The 25,565-nt window shown below is 41.1% G+C and overlaps 1 protein-coding gene across 1 annotated transcript; it reads right to left on the bottom strand.

The window, feature by feature from the left end:
* Positions 1–1,859: 1,859 nt before the first annotated feature.
* Positions 1,860–24,639, bottom strand: LOC131659048 (uncharacterized). Its single transcript, XM_058928290.1, has 2 exons — positions 23,278–24,639; positions 1,860–2,180 (listed from the first exon to the last, which is right to left on the bottom strand). Exons 1-2 carry the CDS (start codon positions 24,637–24,639, stop codon positions 1,860–1,862), a joined length of 1,683 nt encoding a protein of 560 aa, XP_058784273.1.
* Between the last annotated feature and the right edge of the window lie 926 nt (positions 24,640–25,565).

Genomic DNA, 25,565 nt, shown 5'->3' with positions numbered 1-25,565 from the left:
ACAATTAAGAAAAATAATTAAAACCATAAGTCGTTTGTCATGATTTATTAGGAACGATACACAAAATATCAAAACACGTGATCAACACAGCGGAATATCATTGAGCGGTATCGTAAGACATCACCAAAACATAAACCAAACAATACATAATCCAAAACAGCAAAAATAGAGTATCATAAGTATATCTAAGTCTATCGTTCCCCAGTGTTACAAATTAGAGCATGACTTGATACGAACTACAGACTAACCTACGAGCTATCCTCACCAATTCAAGATGCCGCAACTCCTTAACTTGAAAAATATCAACATGTAAGGGTGAGTCTCATTCACAATTAACAAGTGTTATTAGATAATAAACAATAATATATCATCAGTTTATCATTCACCCAATTGCATGTATTCAGATTTTCAAGAAAGCATTCATCAACAATAACGCAATTACATCACCGAATACAACTTTGGAAAACATCCAATCATGTCATAATAATAATGCATATGTAATGTACTGACACTATGCATGTGGTACCAAATATGAGATTAACCCACCCGATCGATCCAACATCTTCAAGATACGGCTCAACCGCCACAAATTCCACAAAATGGGAATTATGCCCTCACTGATCCAACACATCTTCTGGATTCAGCCACCATATGATTTATGAATGAATGCACACACATAACATACTTACAACATCACCATTATCATCGATAACAAGTATGCACATGTCTTAGCATCATTCAATAACTAATCATATATCAATCTCAATAAATCACCACAATTACAATATAGTTATATCATAATCACATCAATCACATTGTTACATATGGCCAGATATGTCAATAATGCATAACATCACCAAAATAATTTAATCGAGGTTTTAAATAAGTTTGGCTACTGCCTAAAAATGTTATTTAATTAGATAGGATTTTTAATTGCAGACATAACGCTCGAAACATCGCTTAAAACGGACGTACGGTTCAAAAATATGAGTTTTACAAAAATTAAATTTTCTGAAAGTTTTCAGGTGTAACCGGTTACAGCAGGGCTGTTACCCAGTTACACATCACCGTCACTGTATTCGCTATTTGTTACGTTCAGCTGTAACCGGTTATAGCAGGGCTATTACCCGGTTACAGTACCCCAGAATGCCCAATCTGCCTATTTTACAACGCTGTAACCGGTTACAGCAGGGCTGCAACCCGGTTACGGCGTAACCAGAACCAAAAATCACAATTTTGACAGCGTATCAGTTCCTCTACTCATCCCATTTCATATCCATATGAATTTCACACCAAAAGATCGCCAATTCTAGCCATTTGACATAATTCTAACATCACACAAATTCAGTCGACATCCATAATCATTCATACGCATTCTATTGCACCAAAACATATAATTGAACCTAAAAGCTCAAAACTCGAAAACCTAACATACATCACAATTAACACGAACCATAATCCCAATTCAATATTATCATCCAAAACCCAATAATAAATGATAATTGGAAGAGTCCCCCCTTACCTGAATTCAAAACTTGCTTGAGTGCTCTCTTCCTCTTCTTCTCCTCTTTCACATACTCTGTCTTCTCTCTACTTGGCTTTCTATCTCTTTTCCACAAAAATCCTCTATTTTATGAAAAGTAAGGAAATTCACTTAGTAAGGGCCTATCACTTAGCACCCCTCTTTTACTAAACACAAGACTAAGCCCAATAACCTTTTCTTTATAATTCTCCAATGTTAAATTATAATACCACAAAATCCTAATTATTTAATTTAAATCTCAATTAAATTAAAATGAAAAATATGGGGTGTTACAACTCTCCCCCACTAAAAGAGTTTGTGTCCTCGAAAACATACCTTAAGTAAACAGCTCAGGATACGAGTTCTTCATCTGACTCTCCAGCTCCCAAGTAATATTTCCACCTGCCGCTCCTTCACAAGCTACTCTGACCAAAGCTATCTCCTTACCACGCAGTTGTTTCGGCTTCCGGTCTTCAATCCTCATAGGCGAGGTCTCAACCGTCAAATTATCTTTCACTTGTATATCATCCACTTGGATCACATGAGAAGGATCAGCAATGTACTTTCTCAACTGCGACACATGGAATACATCGTGCAAATTTGCAAGTGTCGGCGGTAGAGAAATACGGTAAGCTACTTCTCCCACTCTTTCTGTAATCTGAAACGGACCAATGAAACACGGCGTCAACTTTTTGACTTCAAAGCTCGACCTCTTGAAATTCAAGTGTTCTCCGCCTCTTATCATGGTATCTCTTATGACGACTCTAAGAAGCCTTCATTTTTTCTTGAATCATCTTAATCTTCTCTGTAGTTTCTTGAACAATCTCTTGTCCAATTATAGCATCTTCACCAGATTCATACCAGCATAATGGCGTCCTACACCTTCGACCATACAAAGCCTCAAACAGAGCCATACCCATGCTCGAATGATGACTATTGTTATAATTAAATTCAATCAATGGTAGGTAACTATCCCAAGCACCACCTTTCTCTCGCACACAAGTGCGCAACAAGTCTTCTAACAATTGAATCGTCCTATTTGTTTTACCATCAGTCTGCGGATGATAGGCAGAACTCAATCTTAACTTAGTACCCAACACTTTCTGCAAACCTTCCCTGAATCTTGATGTAAACCTTGGATCTCTATCTGACACGATACTCGAAGGAATACCATGCAGACTCGCTATCTTCTCGATATACAATTGGGCTAACTTCTCCATAGGGTAATCCATTCTCATTGGTATGAAGTGAGCAGAATTCGTCAATCTGTCCATAATACGGATGTGTGGTATGGATGAGAAGCAGTGAATCTTTTCTCTACTAGTCTTAGAGAAAAGTGTGTAATGTGAGGTAAGTCTTTGGTGAACTTTTCACGTGACGGTCCTGTGCATGGTGATTTGTAGTATGCTCTTGCCTTGCCTATTCATCGTGCCCAAGGTGATGACTTTGTATGCTTAGAACTCTACCAGTAAGTCACCAATTGATTCAAACTTATACTCAGTGTAATGAAGGCATGGAATGGATGATAATTGGTGTTTGGAAGTCCTTGAGACGAGGGCTGGAAGTGATTCAGAATTGTCTCAAAACATAGTGAAATACCCTTATTCAGGGCATGCATGCGCGAGGCTCAGGTTCAAGCCAAGGCCTTTGTCAAACACCATTCTCAAACATATGACTTTGCAATCTCATATCTCTCTCTATATTCAACCAATTGTTATAACTCCTTGATATCTAGATAGAGGGCATGGAAGGGAGTAGGTTGACATTGGACTTAACTTCGCATAATGTTTATACCTCTCTAAAATTAGCTTTGAATTCAGCATGCCACATGTTCGATGAACTGCTCACGCGTGACCTGGATTTGTGCCCAGCTAGATGCACGATCTTAACATTGCGAGGGTGAGACTTTGGAGCTTCATAATTAATTCAATAATCATTCAACTGACTCAATTCTTGGCTTGTTGTGTAGAGGGCATGGAAGAGAAGAACTTGATGTTAAATTTGGATCAAGGGGGTGCCTACACTTCTCTAAAGGTTGGCTTGAAAATGGCACAAATGGTGTTTGACGAAATGCTTGCGCTGGCCCAGGGATTTGCCAAGCATCCTGCCTTGCATTCAGTTTTGATCTTCCTAGTTCAAAGCTTCATAACTGTTGATCCATGCTTCATATGAAAAAACTCTCAACTACAAAGTTATTCATCTCCATGAGATGAATAACATTGGTGTTGAACTTTTTCTGAGATGATGCCTCTTAACACGTGTAACATGGTGCTGAAGTGGAATGCTCAACCAAGTCAAAAATCCAAAATATTTTCTAAGTTTTTTCACTTTCCCCTTTTGGAAATTTCCAATTTCCACTACCTTCCACTTTTGGTAACTTTTGCATTTTCTTGATTTTATTTATTGTCTTTGACTTTTCTTGACTAATTTTCATCCCACATTCAATATTGGACAGTTGACCTAGACTTTGACCAAAAAGTCAGCTGTTCTGATTTTTCCTAAATCTCAATGAATTTTCTGATTAATCAATCTCCGATTCCACTTCAAATCAAACATCAAGCAAAGAAAATCAATTGCACACCCTCACATGAGCCTCATTCCATCTCACACTATAAAATCATCTCCTGATTAAATGTTGACCAAAAAGTCAATTGTTGTTTACTCTGGTCAAAAACCATAATTTGGGAAGATTGGATGAACTTCAAGCCTACATTCTTCAGTCAATGCCTTGAGTTGAAGATTGTAAAGCCCTAATTCCAAGAGAATTTCAATGGGGATGATACCACACAACTAGACCTCAGATCTGCCTCTTTAATCAGGAATATCCTTCAGTAGAACTATTTTCTTGTCAATTCTGCGCAGTGATCATGAAATGAATAAATGTATGGGATTATGACCTAAATGGGATATGCACATGAATGTAAGCCAGATAAACAGGGTAGGACAAATTTGGGGTATGACAGCTGCCTCTATTTAATCGTCTTAAACCTGAAGGTGAGATTGGCATCAGCCTTTCGAACATTCGAGGTAGAACATAATTAAATATTAAGACCAGAAATTTGTCCTGAAAGTATGGTGAAGCGTTATTCTTATTTTTTTTCTATATCTGCGGGGAAAGAGAATTTGTTGTTTCGTGAAGAAGTTTATGATAGGATTTATGGTAAGGCTTGTGGTTGAATGGTAATAGCTTGTAACGTGGTAGCGGTGCCAATACAAGGTATTCCAAAGAGAGATATTTACATGAAACGATGATTGCAGGTATACCAGGAGAAAAGGTAAGATCAACGGATCTACGACCCATAAAAAAGAAAGATATGAGGATAAGATCAACGGACCTACGATCCACGAGTGAAAAAAGGCAAGGGTAAGATCAACGGACCTACGACTCTAAAGATCGAAAGAAATGAGGAGAAGATCAACGGACCTACGATCCACAACTGAAAAGATAAGGGTAATATCAACGGGCCTACGGCCCTAAAGGTTGAAAGAAACGAGAGTAAGATCAACACATCTACGACCCCCAACTGAAAAAACAAGGGTAAGATCAACCGACCCACGACCCACAAGAAAGAGATGAGGATAAGATCAACGGACCTACAATCCATGAATGAAAAAAAAGCAAAGGTAAGATCAAGGGGCCTACGACCATAAATTTAAAGAGACGAGGATAAGATCAACGGACCTACGATCCACGAATGAAAAAAATCAAGGGTAAGATCAATGGACCTACGATCCACGACTGAAAAGACGCAATGGTGAGATCAACGAATCTACGACCCATAAAAAAGAAAGATACGAGGATAAGAACAAAGGACCTACGATCCACGACTGAAAAGATGCAAGGCTAAGATCAACGGATCTACGACCCATTGAAAGAGACGAGGATAAGATCAACGGACCTACAATCCACGATTAAAAAGATGCAAGGGTATGATCAACAGATCTACGAACCACAGAAAGAGACGAGGATAAGAACAACGGACCTACGATCCATGAATGAAGAGATGCAAGGGTAAGATCAACAGATCTACGACCCACAGAAAAAGACGAGGATAAGATCAACGAACCTACGATCCACGACTAAAAACATGCAAGGGTAAGATCAACATACCTACAACCCTAAAAAGAATACACAAGTAGTGAGGCATTATACCGGACACTCGCTGGGGATTGGGAACACCAGGTATTGGCACCGTGACTTGAGAAGGTTTGTAATGTGATAGCAGATATCAATCGGGGTTTGTAGGGATGACATTTTTTTGGGGGATGTATCGCTGACTTGATTGAGTATTGATCCCAATTGTCTGGCTTATGCTTCATATGCATGTTTGAATTTTTCTATGGCGTAATGATTCGCTTTGACGAATATGCTACGCTTTTTTTTTTAAGTATGCAATGCTATATGCAATGAATACTATATGCGAGGAGCCAAATAAAGGCATTATTGTGATAGAGAAGCGGGATCATTAGGGTCAGTTTCTTACACTATTGAGCTACCAAGATGGATTGGTGTTAGGATCCCTACAGTACCAAAGATCATTGGAAACTGCGCTGAGGGTTGAAATGTAGATTAATTGGGGAGGTAGTGACCTCGTATGACTTTCCCTACATTTTGAACTGCTTGGGGATTGTGAGCTTGAGGAGATTCCCTCGATTCACCATTTTGGGGATGAGAAATCCATATTAGGATACTCTGGATGGGGAATGGAGAAACTCTCACGAGAAATAAATTCCTGTGCTTGGGGAGAGACCAAATTTCTAGGAGAAATAAACTCATATTATCGGGGAGAGCCAAAATTTATAGGAGAAATAAACTCCTATGATCGGGTAGAGATAATACAACTTAAAAGATTGTGCACCAAGCTTCATGACCTATGGAGGACTCTTCCCTAAAGGATCCTTGGAGAGATTTGTCGAACCTCGACGTAACTGCCCCATATTGGTTGAACTCAAGAGAGATTCCTCGACTTGATTTCCCCAGATTGATCAAAGCTTGAAGAGATTTATCAACGTGATTGCCCCAGCTTGGTCAACTGCGAATGGATGCCTCAGTTGAAAGAGTCTTCACACAACTTGCCCCTTGGACTAATCAGCCTTTGAAGTGAATGGCTCATGGAATCTATCGGGTTTTTTTGCAGTTGCTCATTGTTTGATCTTCCCTGATGTCAAGTGTTTATTCACAAGTAAAAGATATTTGTTTTGAAGATGATAATCCCAATGCAATGCTTATGCTATATTTGAGATCAAAGTTATTGAAACGATGTTGTGACATTAAGTGTTTGAATTATTTGAGATCAAACATCTGGAAGTCAGTTTTACGCAACTTGAATGTAGTACACTTTCGAAATAAACCATGCTTCAATTAGGTCTTTTAAGGGTTGTAACATGGCTTGGTTCATAGTTTTTACAAAAAAAAAGGATTTAAGGCTTAAAGTCTAACCTAACCCACCCATTCTTCGTGATGTTCTCCAGTCCTAAGTTCAACTTTACCTGATACGAGCGTTCATCCTTCAAGAGGAGTTTGAGATGATCGGGGAATCAATGAAGTTCTTGGACATGGCAGTCATTTACCTTTCATTTTTTGTGTCTGATCAAAGACCTTGTTCCTTTGATGAGGATCTTTATTTGATAATCCTTGTTTTTCGCTTCTGCTTTGCTTTTCCTTTTTTGTTTCCGTAACTTTTGCCTGGACAAATTCTTTTGAATTTTATTTTGGAGTCTCGCGGGATGCCCTAACTTTTTCCTAAGTCACTTGTTTTCAAGTTGTTAACTTAGCGGGCTTTTTTTTATTCAATCCTTTCCCCTTTTTTTTGAACAAGTCGTGTGATCCTGATTCTTTGATTTGGTGGAAGTGATTGTGACTGCCTAAGTCCTTGGTTGATGAGGAATAACCATTGTGACATCGTCATCTTTTGACCTCCTAGTGGATGAAGGATAACCATTGTTGTATCCTTAGATGCGCACTCCTGATGAATTCTGAATGCTCGATCAGGTTAATCAAACACTACCTTGTCCCAGGGTTAAAACTAAGGGTTTTTTCTGAATAGAAAAGAAACTCCTACTTCAAGGCTCAAAGGTGTTAATGAGGGTTGCACTCCCTTATATCTCCTGTGTTTGGGGATGTCAAACAATGCTTGTACATCATCAACAGGGTTTAATTAAAAAGCACACAATTAGAGGTTTTGCGTTTTTATTGTTTTCATCATTCTCTTTTTGATATTTTTTCTTAAACAAGAGTTTGATATCGATAAACAGAAATATATGAGTGAACACGAATGGATTGATTCAAAACTAGCATATGCAGTGCATTTTACTATCATTAAAAACAAATGAGTTTTACATGGAAGTAACATTTAACAAAACAAGGAAAATTACAAATGAAAATGCTGAAATGAATTGATGATTTCCATTGTTTAGGAGGCTTGACTCCGTCTAGACTTGTTGAATTTGGAGACTTTCTGCAACTTTGATACCCCATTGAGACTTCAATTTATGCATAAACCTCTTAGAATGAATGTGATTGCTCTGGAATCAATGAGACCCTTGAAGTCTTGTCTCCTACAACCTTTAATTGAATGGCCAGGTGCCCAAATATTGTAATCACCAAGAATTATCATCTGTCATTGCATAAACATAGAAGAAGACTCTAGCAAAGTCATACAAGAGTGGTAAATGAGTACTAGCTTTAGGGATTCGAGAAATGAAAATGGTGCAATGCTCAAGATAGACCAGGTCTTGCTTATCCCTCGGTCGGGAGCCCCAAATGTAGATGCTAGAGTAGTAATTGCCATCATAAGTGGAAGAACCTCGTATCGTCATCATACTCAAGAGAGCTATAGGTGGTGAAGAAGACCCAAAGCACGAATCTTAACCAACTGACATTCTAACAAGCAAGAAAGCCATTGGGCACAAGGCATTGGGATTACATCGACTTATTTCTCATATATTCTTTTGTCTCTGTTTACAAGAAAAAAGGCCATTGAGAAGGAAATTCTGAGAAGAGGCAACTGAGATAGGAAGCAGAACCTTGAAAATGAGAAACGTCTCTGTAGAACCCTCTCAATTACCGCTTGACGGAAGATTCTGGCGAAGTCACCCAAGAATTTGTAATGCTTTAGGAGATTTGAGCAACGCAAATGACGCAAAGCTCAAGATAGACCAGGTCTTGCTTATCCCTTGGTCGGGAGCCCCAAGCAGCTTCCACATATGTATAAGAGTTAATTGCCACTTTGGCTTTCATATCCAAACCATTCCGAGTGAGAGTAAATAACGCTTGCAGTTTTTTTTGACATCAGGCACAAACCAACAATATCTAAATCAGCGATGTCGCGACTTTTTTTTATGGCTTACAAACCTTCCTCCAAGAGGTGAAACCTTCTGTCAACTTCATTAATCGGAAACTTGAAGACTTTAATGATGTGAATTCTACTAAACACTGATAGGAATCTCAAAAATACCTCAAACATTCTGATCCATAAGACCTTCTCTTAGGGTGAGATTAACATTTGCATTTGGTCTCTGAGGGACCTGTCTCAATTCTTCTTGTCAAAGAGAAAAGGCTTGAATAACCTCCATACACTGATTCACGTTAGTCCCCATTTCTATTCTTATCTTAGTAAAAACCCTACGGAGTTGTTCCAATGTTAACTTTCAGGCACATAGCGGTGAGAAGTCAATTTTGTTACTGAAGTCAAAACTTGAGTAGAAAGGTGTCGCACGCTCGCGAAAAATGAACAGAGTCGCCACCAATATATTTATCCCATAAGGGAAAGGAATATCAGAAAACCTAACAAAGAAAGGAACAGGGTCTTGCGACCAGAGAATCAAGGTACGGGAGTCGGTTACGCGAGGGGAAGGTATTAGCACCCCTCGCGCCCATCGTACTCGATGGTATCCACCTATGTTTGTTTCTACCTAAAGGGTGTATAACTATGTCTATGTCTATATGCGAAATGAATGCAAAACGTAGGGAAAATAAAGAATTGTACTCGCACGGGCCCTACCCCGCTGCCTACGTATCCTTTTCAGGAATCAGAGTTACCGTAGCTCGGCTAACGATTTTCTGTTTGTTTTTGTGTTTTTAAGTTGGGCGGCGTTAACGCTCACGCTCTTGCATAAGGGATCGCCTAGGATGCAATGGAGCGGAGATAACTTGCCCTTAAGAAAAAAAGAGATTGGTTTGTGTCTTTTAGGGTAATTCCATGATGACGAGAACCTACTACAAGGCTTCGCACCACTTCCTTACTCTGTTTTAAATCTGACCATTTATTAGTGTTTTAAGTGTTTTTGGTTGGTGTTTTTTAAGGGAATTTATTTGTGACTTAGATCATACCAAAAAGAGTTTGTTTTGCATATTTAGAGAACGCACATCGAGGCCTACGCCACAATCGTTTCTCTAAATAACGGTTAAGAAATACATCGAGGTTTCACGCCTCAATCATTTCTTCTCCGCTAAGTAAAGGAGATACAAAAAGAGTTCTTTTGTGAATATTTAGAGAATGCACATCGAGGCCTACACCACGATCGTTTCTCTAAACAACGGTTAAGAAATACATCGAGGCTTCACACCTCAATCATTTCTTCTCCGCTAAGTAGGAAAGAACATACATCGGGGCCTACACCCCAATCATTTCTTTCCTACTATGAAATATAGTAACGGTATGATCTTCATCGATATTTATTAAGTATTTTAAAAGTTGAAAAGAAAATAAAATGAGAGGGGAACTATTCCTAAATTCTAGTCTAAGTTGTCTATACAAGGGAATCAAAAATAAAAAACTATACAACTTATTAACAAAAACTATACATGGAATAGGTAAAGGAAAATCAATATGCGACAAATAAAATTGAGAATTATAGCAAACAAATGATACTCACAAGCACACATACATCCATTAATTCTATACAAAAATCGAGACTAAAAATTAAATCCTAAGTCTATTAGAGAATTATTTACAAAGAAATATTAAACAAAACAATTCAAACCTATGGTAAAGGATGATTTATTAAAGGTTTTAAAACAACTAAAAAAAAATCAACAAAAATCGAGTCAATTATTCACACACTCTAAAATACCTAAAACCATTTTTTATGTACTTTTTATTTGAGTAAAATAGGAATTATGAGTTAAAAAGTTAAAAGAAAACAAAATTAAAAAGAAAAAAGAAATTCTAAACAGGGGGGTTGCGTTAGTAATGAAGGAAATGAACTAAAATCAAGTTATGAGGCAAACTGGGCCCAAACAGAGGGGTGCAAAGAGCAGTAGCGCTCATGGCCCAATTACATGGGGTGATGGTGCATCAGCATATTAGGAGTGAAATCCTGAAAAGGTGGCAAGGCCCATACGCGTGGCCCAATGCTTACTCCTATTGGATTTTACTTCATTTCCTCTTTTTATTCAGCCATTATTGTTGTTTTTTATTATTCTATAGTCAGCATTCATATATACAGGTTCACCATTAAAACGTGACATGCATGAGAAACAATAGTATCAATTGGTCAAGTCACATAACTTAAGTTACAAACTGACAAAACGATTTCAACCAATCAATGATCAACAGCATCACATTTTTTTACCCAAACTTTGAAATAAAACAAAACCAAAAAGGAATTAAATGAGAATCCATAGCCATTAGAGAGGTGCCACGTCAAGGGTTTCGTGAGGATCACACAGACGCCGGAATTAACTTCCGGTCGTCTTCCACGGCCATTTACCCCGCCGGCGTTTGAGAACACGTCCGTAAAAACGCAAAGCCTACATCACTCCACTCAGAAATACACGCTGAGTTCGAAAATGAGTTTAGTTTTACCTAAATCTCGCTCTAACATGCTAACTGAAACGAATCTTAAAACCTAACTTTTAACAAATCCATTAAAACACAGTCTGAACATGTCAACGTGATCCGTAACGTACATAGAACTCAAATGAAAGGTTTAAACATTCCGACGGCAGTTATCTCAAGCAAACTGAATCAAGAACACAAACGGCACAAAGATGCCGTACAAACGTCAATACATGTGATGCTGAGGAGTTCATGAATTTACCTGTTACAGATCTTGCGCAGAAAGAAACAAAAGCTCCTTGCTGCTTCCTTCTTTAGAGCTCGCGAAGTGAGAGAAACGATGATGATTATGTGGAGTTTCTTGATGAAGGCCAAAGCGTGACGATTGTTGTTGCAGTGGTGGTTGAAGAATGAGGTTGATGGTGAAGATGAGTGCGTGACGGTTATTGTAGTGTTGATGATGTGATCTTGCGATGATGAAGATGAATGAGGTTGGTGATCGGATGGTGGTTTGGTGGAGAATGGTGGCGGAGATGAGTTTGTTGAGGGTGGTGATAGGTTGTTAAAGTTTGTTACAAGGTGTAACAACCTTTTGAAGGTGAGTGAAGGAAGGGGGAGAGAGAGAACCGAGAGAGATGGAGAGTAAAGTGAGGAGAGAACTTTTGAAAAAATGAAGAAAAAAAAATGAGAGTGTCCGTTTGTGAAGGAGCTCATGTTATATAATGAGGTTGTGAGTGTGTATGGTGTTGTGGTGTGGAGCATGTAGTGTAATATTTTCTCCTAAAGCTTAATGCACAAGCATTAATGGAGTGCTTCTCTTCCTCCTTGACGTGAACAGGATCATGCATGGTTTAATATGGAAAATTAGTGTGCTGCAGCTTTATTGTATGGCACTTCACTCATGTACCTCACTCATGTCCAAAAGCTTACCTTTATATGTGTATATCTCAAGCTATGGTCCCTTGCTCGACTTGCTCTTTGGCTTAATGTGAAGAGAGCATGGGATAGAAGAACTTTAGTGTTGAAAGTGTCAGGAGAAGAGGCCTACAGCCCTCATAAACTGACTTGGAACTTGGAAGAAAATCATTGCATGGGGCTTGCACGCGTGACGTAGTTTCTGGCTCGTATCTTCGGCAAAACGCGACTTGATCAGAGCACTACTTCAAAGCCTTATATCTCGATCACCATATAACTAAATGATGTAACTCTTGGACCATTGGATAGAAGGTATGGAGGAGAATATTTCGATACCATGTTTGTTCCAAACAGAGACTTGTGGAGGGAGATCAATGGACTTGAAGTTAGCACACCACGTGTTTGATGATATGCCTGCGCATGATCTGGATTTCCACCAAAAGTCAATATTTGAGCGATTGACCTGATTTTGACCCAAAAGTCAACTGTTCTGATTTTTTCCCGATTTCAATGAAATTCCCGATCAATATGCTTCTGATCATGGAAACCAACTGAACACTTCCACACAAGCATCATGCCATTTCTCCTCACAAAATCAGCTCTTGATCAATGTATTTGACCAAAAAGTCGACTGTATTGACTTTGGTCAAGAAACCCTAATTCAGGATGATCAGATGAACAACAAGCTTGTATCCTCTGACCAATGCCTTGAGTTGAGAATGAGAAAACCCTGATTTCAAAAGATCTTGGACAAGATGATGACACCCCATATTAGGCTTCAAGTCTCTTCTCCCGATCAAGGACCAATAATATGGATGCATGCGTATGGATTATGACCCAAGTGATGTATGTACATGAATGCAAAGCCTTAGCCAGTTAGAAGTAAAGGGGTAGGACAAATTTGGGGTATGACAGCTGCCCCTATTTAATCGTCTTATACTCGAAAATGAGATTGGCGCTAGTCTTTCGACTATTCGAGATAGAAGAAGATTAAATACCAAGACCTGAAATTTGTCCTGAAAAGATGGTATGATCTTTATTCTTTTATTATTTTTGTTTTGATATCTGCTGGGGAAAGAGAAATTTGTTTTTCTGATGGACATATTTACAGTGAGTAATTGGAAGAAGGGTGATAGCTTGTAACGTAGCCTAAGGTGCCAATACAAGATTCCCAAAAGAAATGTTTCATGAAACAATGACTGAAAGGACATAGATCTCGTGCGATCCACGACTCAACATCGACTCGACAACAGGAGAGGAAAGAAAAGATCTCGTGCGATCTATGACTGAAACAAAGGGGATCTCGTGCGATCTAAGACTCAACATCGACTCGACATCAGGAGAGGAAAGAAAAGATCTCGTACGATCTTCAGGACTGAAACAAAAGGGATCTCGTGCGATCTAAGACTCAATATCGACTCGACATCAGGGGAAGATCTCGTACGATCTTCAGGGCAGAAGGGAGAAGATCTCGTGCGATCTATGACTCAACATCGACTCGACAACAGGAGAGGTAAGGAAAAGATCTCGTGCGACCTTATGACCTATCATTGGGAGAAGACCTCGTGCGACCTATGACTCAACATCAAGAGAAGATCTCGTGGCGATCAACTCGTCAACAGAAGAAAAGGGAATAAGATCTCGTGGCGATTTTCCACACTTTGGAAAGGGATAAGATCTCGTGGCGATCTTATGACTCAACATCGAAAGAAAATCTCGTGCGATTTTCCACACTTTGGAAAGGAATAAGATCTCGTGGCGATCTTATGACTCAACATCGAAAGAAAATCTCGTGCGATTTTCCACACTTTGGAAAGGAATAAGATCTCGTGGCGATCTTATGACTCAACATCGACTCGACATCGAGGGACAAAAGAAGACATTGTGTCAGACACTCATCAGAGATTGAAGATACCTCGCATCGGCACCGTGGTTGGAAGAGATTTGAGATGTAGTAGCAGATATCAATCGGAATTTGTAAGGACAACCTTTTGTGTGGGGATGTATTATTGTCTTGATTGAGTGATGATTTGTATTACCTGGCTTATGCTTTATATGCATGTTTGAATTTTGATGCATGGCGTAATGATCCCCTTTGATGGATATGCTACGCTTTTGAGGATGCAATGTTATATGCAATGGAAACTATATGCAGAGAGTGCCAAATAAAGGCCCTTGGTGGGACAGAAGAGTAGGATCATTGGGGTCCGTTGCTTGTGATTTTGAGACGCCATTGTGGGTGGGCGTTGAAAACCTCATAGTGCCAAAGATGATTGGCAACTGTGTGGAGGATTAGAACATAACTCTGTTGGGGAGGAAGTGACTTTGCTCGACTTTCCTTACATCTTATACTGCTTGGGGGAACGTGGGTTCTGATGGACACTTCTTTGTCTGCCGTGTAGGGGAGAGACATGGATTTCTTCCGGTGTCTTGTGCTTACCAGTACTGATGAATTATACGCTTGAACTTTCACGCGGGATGATGATGACCTTTGTGGCATGTCGTAAGCCAAGATGACGACTAGAACCTGCAACCTGCACGGAAAACAACATTTGGACGCAAATGGTGCCCCTTAGAGCACTTTTATGTTTATGTAACATCATGTTTCGTTTTGATTTTGTGATTATTATTCCCCATGTTTCCAATGCAATGTTTAATAACGAGTTAAATCACACCTCGCATGCAAAAAAAGGAAAGCAGGAAAGAACATTTCTTATCAAAAGATCTTTTTATTGATGGAATGCCTATGAATAGGCTTCTGTACAAGGGAGCAACTCCTAAATGAGGTAGTTGCGAAAGGAAAATAAAATGCAAAAAGCAAAATGGCAAAGAGAAATGCTCGAATTTCCATTAAAACTGATATTGCTACAATTCCCATATCCTTGATCCTCTCAATGCTTTGCTTTAGAAGGGTAATGGTTGGATTGATCTATCCGTTCTGCCAAGGGCGTATAGGGGTCTTTGTGAAAGATATTCAGACTGCAGCCTCTCGCTTTTGATCCCTAACTTTTGCCTGGATCGCCCTTTCGGGTTTTCAATCCAGCGGGATGCCCCTTTTTGCCTAAGTCGCCCTTTCGGGTTTTCAACTTAGCGGGTTATTCTTCTCTTTTTTGTTTTATCCCTAATTTTTGCCCAAACCCTTTCGGTTTGCCGGGATGCCCTTATTTTTGCCTAGGTACGTCGACCTAGCGGGTCTTTTATGCGTAGTATTTTTTGACTGAGTCTGAATTGACCGGGAGTGGGACGTCTTCCCCATCCATCTTCGTCAAGATTAAAGCACCACCTGAAAAGGCTTTCTTCACAATGTATGGTCCCTCATAGTTGGGAGTCCATTTGCCCCTTGGATCGGTATGAATCGGCAAGATCTTCCTTACGACTAGGTCACCTGTGTGGAATTCTCCAGGCCGAATCTTCTTATCATACGCTTTCTTGATCCTCTTTTGGTACAACTGGCCATGGCAGATAGCAGATAAGCGTTTCCCCTCAATTAAATTGAGATGATCAAGCCTCGTTTGAACCCATTCTGTTTCATCGAGTTTGGCGTCCATCAAGACTCTCAACGAAGGAACTTCCACTTCGACAGGTAGTACGGCCTCCATACCGTAGACAAGAGAGAAGGGAGTTGCCCCAGTTGAAGTACGAACCGAAGTTCTATAGCCATGCAAAGCAAATGGCAACATCTCATGCCAATCTTTATACGTTCTAACCATTTTCTGGACAATCTTCTTTATATTCTTGTTAGCGGCTTCGACTGCGCCGTTCATCTTTGGCCGATAGGGTGACGAATTGTGATGTTCAATCTTGAACTCTTCACACAACTCTGCCATCATCTTGTTATTAAGACTGGACCCATTATCAGTGATGATCTTATTTGGGACCCCATATCGGCATATGATCTCTTTCTTGATGAAGCGAGTAACGACTTGCTTGGTCACGTTCTTGTAAGAAGCAGCTTCAACCCATTTGGTGAAGTAGTCGATAGCAACAAGAATAAATCTGTGTCCATTTGAAGCTTGTGGCTCTATCCGTCCGATCATGTCTATGCCCCACATAGCAAAGGGCCAAGGCGATGTCAGGACGTTCAGAGGAGTCGGAGGAACATGAATTCTGTCAGCATACACTTGACATTTGTGACATTTCTTCACGTACACATAACAATCACTTTCGATTGTCATCCAATAATACCCTGCTCGCAAGATCTTTTTGGCCATAGAATGTCCGTTGGAATGAGTTCCAAAAGATCCTTCATGAATTTCCCGCATGATCAATTCTGCTTCGTGTCTATCCACGCATCTGAGCAAAACTGAATCATAGTTTCTTTTGTACAGGACGTCTCCTGACAAGAAGAATTTGGATGCTAACCTTCGAAGCGTTCGCTTATCACCAATCGTGGCATCTTCGGGATACTCTTGCTTCTCAACATACCTCTTGATGTCGTAATACCATGGCTTTTCATCATACACATCTTCAGTAGTGAGGAAATGAGCAGGGAATGCATGGGCAGGCTCTTTGTAACGGAGGATCGTTATGTCTGGTACTTCTTTAGGGGAGCTAACTCTGAACATAGCCGCCAAAGTAGCCAAAGCATCTGCCAATTGATTTTCCTCTCGGGGGATGTGATTGAAAGTGATCTCCTCGAAAGCGGGCAGCAACTCCAAGATATAGTCCTTATAAGGAACTAAATTGGGGTGTCGTGTCTCCCAATCACCTCTTACTTGATGTATGACCAATGCAGAATCCCCATAAACCTCAAGGATCTTGATCCTCATATCAATGGCTGCTTCGAGGCCCATTATGCAAGCTTCGTACTCTGCGACATTGTTTGTGCAATCAAAGCATATTCTAGCTGTGAAAGGGATGTGAGTTTGACGAGGAGAAGTCAAAACTGCCCCAATACCATGGCCCATAGCATTTGATGCGCCGTCGAACGTGAGAGTCCATCGCTCTCCTGGTTCGGGTCCTTCATTATCATCCAGTTTCAAGATATCTTCATCAGGAAAGTCAAACTTCATTGACTGATACTCTTCTAATGGCTGATGAGCAAGATGATCTGCAAGGACACTTCCTTTGATGGCCTTCTGTGTGACATACTGGATATCATATTCTGATAAAAGCATTTGCCACCGGGCTAGCCTTCCTGTAAGGGCCGGTTTTTCAAAGATGTACTTTATCGGGTCCATTTTGGAGATCAATAGAGTGGTGTGGGTCAGCATATACTGTCTCAGTCGGCGAGCAGCCCATACCAAAGCACAGCAAGTTTTCTCGAGTAGTGAGTAACGGGATTCACAATCGGTAAACTTTTTGCTCAGGTAATAAATGGCGCACTCTTTTCGACCAGACTCGTCATGTTGGGCCAGCACACACCCCATAGATCCTTCAAGCACAGTTAAGTACATAAGAAGCGGCCTCCCAGGAACCGGAGGCATGAGAATTAGTGGCTCTTGGAGATACTGCTTGATCTTTTCGAAGGCTTCCTGACAACGATCATCCCAACGGATATCTTGATTTTTGCGCAGCAGTTTGAAGATGGGTTCACAAGTGTCAGTGAGATGAGAAATGAACCTGGCTATGTAATTCAACCTTCCAAGGAACCCTCGAACTTCTTTTTCATTCTTCGGTGCTGGCATGTTCTGTATTGCTCTTACTTTATCAGGGTCGACCTCAATCCCTCGTTGGCTCACAATGAATCCAAGTAACTTTCCAGATCGCACTCCAAAAGTGCACTTGTTTGGATTAAGTCTCAACTTGAATTTACGCAAACGAGCAAACAATTTCTCAAGATATACCAAGTGTTCCTCCTCAGTTTGGGATTTTGCAATCATATCGTCGACGTACACCTCAATCTCTTTATGGATCATGTCATGGAAGAGGGTCACCATTGCTCGTTGATATGTTGCACCAGCATTCTTAAGACCAAAAGGCATCACCTTATAACAATATGTACCCCACGGAGTGGTAAAGGTAGTCTTGGTCATATCTTCAGGAGCCATCTTTATTTAATTATAGCCAGAAAAACCATCCATGAAAGAGAACACCGAATACTGAGCAGTGTTGTCGACTAGCACATCAATATGAGGCAGAGGGAAATCATCCTTCGGACTTGCCCTATTCAAATCTCGGTAGTCAACACACATGCGTACCTTTCCGTCCTTCTTAGGAACAGGTACTATGTTTGCAATCCAAGGAGGATACTCACACACAGATAAGAAACCAGCCTTCAACTGTTTTTCAACTTCTTCCTTGATTTTCAAAGCCATATCAGGTCGTGTTCTTCGTGGTTTTTGCTTTACAGGCGGACATTCTGGTTTGAGAGGTAGCCTGTGCATAACTATATCTGTGTCTAAACCAGGCATGTCTTCATATGACCAGGCGAAGATATCAACATACTCTCGAAGCAACTCAATCAACCTTCTCTTTACATCACTTTGCAAAGCGGCACCTATCTTGACCTCTTTTTTTGCTTCTTCTGTACCGAGGTTGATGATTTCTATGGCTTCTTGATGTGGCTGAATAGATTTCTCTTCTTGTCTCAAAAGTCTTGCCAATTCCTCGGGGACTTCACAATCTTCCCCACTATCCTCATCAGCTTGGCCAATTGGATTCTCAAGGATATCAGGACGTGGAACTGTAACATTATCATTTTTGATGGAGTTCGAGCCGGATCTGCACGATGGATGATTTATGCCTTAGAATGCAACACATAAAAAGGAAAAAAAAGGAAATATTTGCCATTTTTGAAAAAGTTTTTGAAGTAAAAAACAAAAATGAAAGAAATGGAACAGTAATTGCATGCGAAGATATGATTTTCATTCAATATTAAACAAATTGAAACAACATGGGGGGCCCTTCTTTATACAAGTGGTCAAAATGCTTAGGGCGAAGCATATGACTTATCGAAACAAGAAAATTACATCTCCATAAAAGTGACTCTAGGGATGTCCAAGATAGTCCAATTGTTGAGCTCCTGTCCAGGCGCAGCATTGCAAATGAATCTAGAGAGATCTTCTTCATCATCATCATCATCCACGGCGAGAACTTGACTTCCAGAACTGGTGCTTGCACTGACGAACACTTGAGAAATGGGGGGAATCTCCTTCTTTCCAGGAATTATGCTGAGCTGAGTAGAAGAAGATGGTTGATACCCAAGGCCATACTTGTCTCGCTTCTCTTGAACGTCAATCAGCTTGCCCCAAGCACTATGGGGAGTACCAGCTTCTAAGAAGGCCTTAGCATCATTCAAGGATGAGAGGGGTGCTCCGAGTTCCTTCTTATTCTCGACCACAGGGAGTTTGTCAACTGACACAATCTCTAAGGCTTGAAAAGGTGTCTCTTGTATCTCTCCCTCCACTTCAACGTAACGGTATGATGCCAGATTATTGACTATCAAATCCTCTTCACCAGTGATCACAACAATCTTGTCATTCACAACGAATTTCAAACACTGGTGGAGAGTAGATGTCACAGCTCCAGCAGCATGAATCCAAGGACGACCCAAGAGGCAAGTGTATGAAGGGTTTATATCCATAACATAGAAGGCAATGTAGAACATGTGAGGACCAATCAAGACAGGCAGATCAATTTCTCCTTCTACGGACCTTCTAGAACCATCAAATGCTCTAACACTCATAGTGCATGGTCTCATCATAATCCCATCCATACTCAGCTTAAACAACGTGGCCTTGGGCATCACATTAAGAGAAGAACCTGTATCAATCAGAACTCGAGACAACACAGCATCCAGACACTTGACGGAGATATGTAATGCTTTGTTGTGTGCTCTACCCTCAGGTGGAAGTTCATCATCAGAAAAACCCAAACAATTACCAGCAGCAATGTTGGTCACAACCCCTTCAAACTGAGGCACAGTAATGTCTTGAGTCACGTGAGCGGAAGCCAGAACTTTCATCAGAGCATCACGATGAGCTTCAGAATGTACCAAGAGAGACAAGATGGAGATCTTGGCTTGGGTCTGATCAAGTTGGTCAATCACTTTGTAATCACTTTTCTTGATGATTTTCAAGAGTTGCTCGGCATCTTGGGCATTACGTGTTACAGGAGGATCAACAACAACTTGCTTTCCTTTTGCTTGCGTACTAGTCTCTTTATTGGTCTCTTTAAGAGGCGGAGGAGGGGCAGCAAATATCCGCCCACTGCGAGTAATGCCACTAGTGCCAGTAATATTAGTGATGCTAGAATTACCCACTGGAGGACAGTCAAACTTCTTCCCTCGAATATACACGGCGTTATAACTCCAAGGAACAGCCTTAGAATCATTCACAGGAGAGGGAACAAGAGACGAGGTTGAAGGAGTTGAAGGAACATTTGGAACCTGAATAACCAACGGAGTCCTCGGAGCCTGAATGACCAAAGGAGTACTCGGAGCATGAATGACCAAAGAAGTGTCCTGAGTCTTTGATATCTCAGCAGGGTAGTAAGGGATCTCTAATGTAGCCACATCTTCGACAGGAACGACCCTTTCCACTCTAAGAACACCTTCATCCATTAATTCCTGGATTTCCTCTCTCAACCTAGTGCATTCCTCAGGATTAGAAGAACATTGCAAACAGTAGTCATGTAGTTCACACAAAACCTTTTGTTGCATAAGATACTCTCTGACAACTGCTAGCGGCATCCTAACCTCATTAACATCATTTACCAGGATCTGATCATCACATAACTCAATAGCATTGGTCGTACCAGCATGAGGAGGCATAGGATTATTCTGCACATTAGGACCAGTGGGAGCGAATGAGATAAGCTTGTCGTCAAGGAGATCCTGAACCTTCAATTTGAATGCTCTACACTTTTCAATTGTATGGCCTGGAGCCCCTGAATGAAATTCACATCGAGCATTAACATCATAACCGGGAGGGAGAGGGCTAGGTGGAGGTCCAAGTTCACGGAGTTGTACCAATTGACCAGCAAGCAACTGAGGGAGAAGCTGAGCATATGACATCGGAACCGGATCGATACGCCTATCTTGGAATCTTGTTCTTTGCGGGCCCCTTTGACCTTGAGGCCTAGGGTTCTGTTGACGATTCTGAGGAGCAGCAGCTTGTTGTTGTGGTACGAAAGGCTGTTGGGGTGCCATCCATGGTTGTGGAAGAGCAGCAGCATATGCCTGAGGGACATATGGGCTAGGAACAGCATAAGGCATCGGATAATAAGGAGGTGGAACAGCAGAATATGCAGGAGCTCGGCCTTGGTCAACAGAAGTGGTGCTAGTCTCACCTTCCTTCTTCTTCACAAACCCAGAATACGGCTTCTTACTATTACCACTTGAGTTGCCAGGATTAGTAGCACCTTGAATGGTACCAGCTTTGACACAGTTCTCAACCCTCTCACCAATGATGACCACATCCGAAAAGGAAGGAGAAGTATTACTAACCATGTGCTGAAGATACGGCCCTTTCAGAGTTCCCATAAACAGATCAATCAATTCTCGGTCCAATAAGGGGGGTTGAACTCGAGCAGCAAGTTCGCGCCATCTCTGGGCGTATTCCTTAAAGGACTCTTCGGATTTCTGTGACATATTCTGCAGCTGGGCACGGCTAAGGGCCATAACAGTATTGTAGTGGTATTGTTTCAAGAAGGCATCCACGAGTTCTCCCCAAGTACTGACATTAGACCTCTCGAGTTTCATATACCACTCCAACGGGGCTCCAGTGAGACTATCCTGGAAGAAGTGCATAAGCAGAGGTTCGTTCTCAGCGTGAGCGGCCATCTTACGGCAGTAAGAACGAATGTGAGTCTCTGGGCAGGTAACTCCCTTGTACTTATCAAAATCTGGTACCTTGAACTTCGGGGGAATAACAATCCCAGGTACCAGGCACATAGCAGCGGTGTCGAAGCTTGAAGTTTTAGCAACTCGACAGCCTTAAGACGTTCTTCAAGAGCTTGGTACATCTTAGCAGTCTCGGTCAACTCAGCAGTGAGATCATGTTCAAGATCAATAACCTCATGGTGGTCGTCCACCACTTTAAGTGTCTCATTAATAGGAGTCTCTTTAGTTTTCACCCCTCCGTCAGCAGAATTGGAAGGAGTATCTTTGACCAAACTAGCGACACTCTTTCTGAGTTCATCCTGTCCTTGAACAACGGCATGGAGAGTCTCCATAAGTTGGGCCATTCTTTCCCCCATAACATCCATATCCCTACGGAGGGCAGCTTGATTCTGTTCAAATTGTTCCATGATTCTCTTCTCGTTGTTTCTGGTGCGGTAAGGATGTAAGGAAGTCAGCTTTGTTGTTGAAGCAGAAGTCTGTTGCTGAAAGGGACCCCAATTAGTTTCTTGTACAATAACCTGAAAAATGCAATCTGATAATGTGAATGTATGAGTGCATGTGTGCGTATGACGTGATGTGCCATTTTCAGAGTATCCAAGGTTTAATATTGATACAGAATAGCTAACAATGTGGCAAAAGATAAGTATCAAGAGAAACTAGTTCTTTTTATTCATAACAGAAATTTAAACTTGGGCAAGCCATACATCAACAAGATAGTTCAACAAGGGAAATAAAAGACCCCATCCAACAAGTCTGGTGGTGGTCGAAACATACAGACTCAAACATCAATCCATCTGAATATAAAACAGAGGTCCTCCTTGTCTGAAATGCTCATCGCTCCACTTCTTAGTTTCATCAAACAGTTTCTTGGTTGCTTCTCGATCTCTTCCTTTAAGAAGGCTTTGGATCACCTCATCTTTGCGAAACAAATGTCCATCCAGCTTCTTGCAGCACTCCCTGAGTTCATCACATCCTTTGCATTCTGGGAGATAATCTTTCTCAGATATGTCCTCCATCATTCGATCTCTGAGCTTGGCATTTTCTTCTGTTAGTCGAGTATTACGGAGGTGACTTCCTTTCAGTTGAGTCTCAATTGCCATTCTTTTAGCGGTCTCTTCTTCCAATTTCTTTTTCAGATTCTTCACTTCAACTCTAGCATCCCTTTCTATCTTGAGCTTATAAGCTTTCAAGTCTTCTCGGTACTCTCGCTTGAGTTTCTCTTCTGCCTCTTTCATGGCCCTTTTTAGGATCTTCTGGTGATCCTCGACAATAACAGTAGTATCTCTTTCACCCTTTTCGGTTCTAGCCCTCTTTTGAACTCTGGAAGATCCTCCCTTTAGCATTTTGGCTTCGCGCGTCAACTCAACTCTTTTCTGGTCCACAAGACAATGTTTCGGTTGCGCATCCGACTTCTTTTCGTGCAATTGGGTGCATTCCATATCTACCTGGATACGATTCTCATCAGGCACAGTGGCAATTGGAATCTTAGGCGGCTGCTCGTACAATGGGTTAACCTTCGGGAAAGGCAACAGGCGATCTTTAACTCTATTTTCAACCCAATCTGTGTAGGCTTGTTTGGCAACGGCATTCTTTTCACCAAGAGAAATCTGATCATTTGTATGGATGCTATTCCAGGCACTCCTCACTTTTTCTAGACCCTTTGGATCGGTTCCCTTCTCAAAGCAAACGGACTCGAATATCTCTTTGTCCAAAGGCTTGTCTTCAAGTGCAAATCCCAACTGACGCAGCGCTAGCTTAGGATTATAATTGATAACACCTTTCGTTCCTATGAGAGGAACGTTGTCAAAAGTACCACAGCTAGTTATAACTTTCTCCACGTCCATTCCAGTGGGACACCAGACAATGTCATTTCCGGTAAGCCCCATGATCCTTTGAGGCCATTTCTGAGTAGAAGTAATGAAAGGACCACTTGTAGGTAGGTGGGACTTAAACCAGGTGTATAACAACGGCAAACAATTTCTTATGGCTCCTCCTTTCCCATATCGAGAGTGAATGGAATAGTACGTATCGGCTAGCAAAGTAGGGATCGGATTCCTATCCACGAAAAGACATATAGCGGCCAGATCAACGAACTTGTGAATGTTAGGGAACATCACGATCCCATAGATCAAAACAGCCAGAAGGGCGTTGAAAGCCTCCCACACCTTTTTGTTGGCCAATTCTTGGGCCTTCTCAACCAAGAAACTCATATAGAAACCATGAGTGTTACCATTCTTCTTCCAATTCCCAAGGACGTCTTCTATGCTCAAATAAAGAGCGTTGGCAATGTTGTCCAAATCAGGTTTCTCTGGGACACAAACGAAAGGAACCTTGTGTTGAACCTTGATATTGAGAAAGTGAGAGTACTCCTCGAGAGTGGGAGCCAACTGATAGCCTGAGAAGGTGAAACAACGCAAGTCAGGATCATAGAACTGGAGAAGAGTAGATAAACCCCATTCGTCGACGTGTGAGTCCAAAAGAGTCAAGATGTTTCCATAATTCTCAGTGAACACAGTTTTATTGTGACCAGTGATCAATCCACCCAATTGCCCCAACTGAATCAAGCCTTCGCGATGGAAACTGTAAGTGTGAGTACGCCTTGTAACTTCTCTGGTAGCGGTCACGTTGTTAGCCATCCTGGATGAAAGGTAATAGCCTCGGATACCCTGAAAAATGGCATGCATATGAGAAATAATAATATTTTTCTTCTTTTCTTTTTTTTCTCTTTTTATTACAACTTTTCTTTTCTTTTTTCTTTGGAAAATAAATATGCTATGATGAAAATGATGCAATGGAGATTCTCCCAATATGAGAGAGTTGTTGTGTCGTCTCTGAGCAGAATCACACGTCATAAGGTCAAAGGTTCGGCATAGGTGCCACACAGCCATAAGAACAATAGTCACCAACAGAGCAGAATAGTCACCAACGGTACCTGTCATGTATATCCCTCCCCACTCACAGGTGAATCTAGGTCAGGGTAAGGTCATGAAACGCAGTATACGGTCCGCCCGAAGGTAAGCATCATCACAGCGCGGATGCGGGTGACGATAATACCTCCGTTTGAAACCACTACTCTGCTCGTAGTCACATGATCCATCCCGAGACGTACACCTCGAGACAAACCATGCTCCCACTCTATCCTAGGGTACCTAAAGTGCACTCATAGCCTGTGTATTGGGCCTTTTACCTCATAGAACATCCCACCCAACCTGCAAAACAGAACAGAAGACCTCAAGGAACACAGAATATAATCCATATGCATGATGTGCAAACAGAAATAAACATGATATGCAAGCAGAAAAATAAACATGCAAACATATATGCAAGGTATAGACATAAAAACAAATAAACACCCAGTAAATAAACAAACAAACGCAGGCTAGGATCGACTCGCTATGGATGGACCAGCAACAGGTCTAGCAACATCCCCAGCAGAGCCGCCAACTGTCGCACGCTCGCGAAAAATGAACAGAGTCGCCACCAATATATTTATCCCATAAGGGAAAGGAATATCAGAAAACCTAACAAAGAAAGGAACAGGGTCTTGCGACCAGAGAATCAA

This window comes from Vicia villosa, linkage group LG3, assembly GCF_029867415.1.
Source record: "Vicia villosa cultivar HV-30 ecotype Madison, WI linkage group LG3, Vvil1.0, whole genome shotgun sequence".
Taxonomy (NCBI): Eukaryota; Viridiplantae; Streptophyta; class Magnoliopsida; order Fabales; family Fabaceae; genus Vicia; species Vicia villosa.
Note: the sequence above shows the minus strand (reverse complement) of the source record. Positions and strands in the feature narration are given on the sequence as shown.

Coding starts and splice junctions, on each gene's coding strand:
- LOC131659048 (XM_058928290.1), bottom strand. CDS start 24,639: ATGGCTAACAACGTGACCGCTACCAGAGAAGTTACAAGGCGTACTCAC. Junction 2,181..23,277: donor AGGGTGAAAGAGATACTACT/GTTATTGTCGAG, acceptor GGTCCGTTTCAG/ATTACAGAAAGAGTGGGAGA.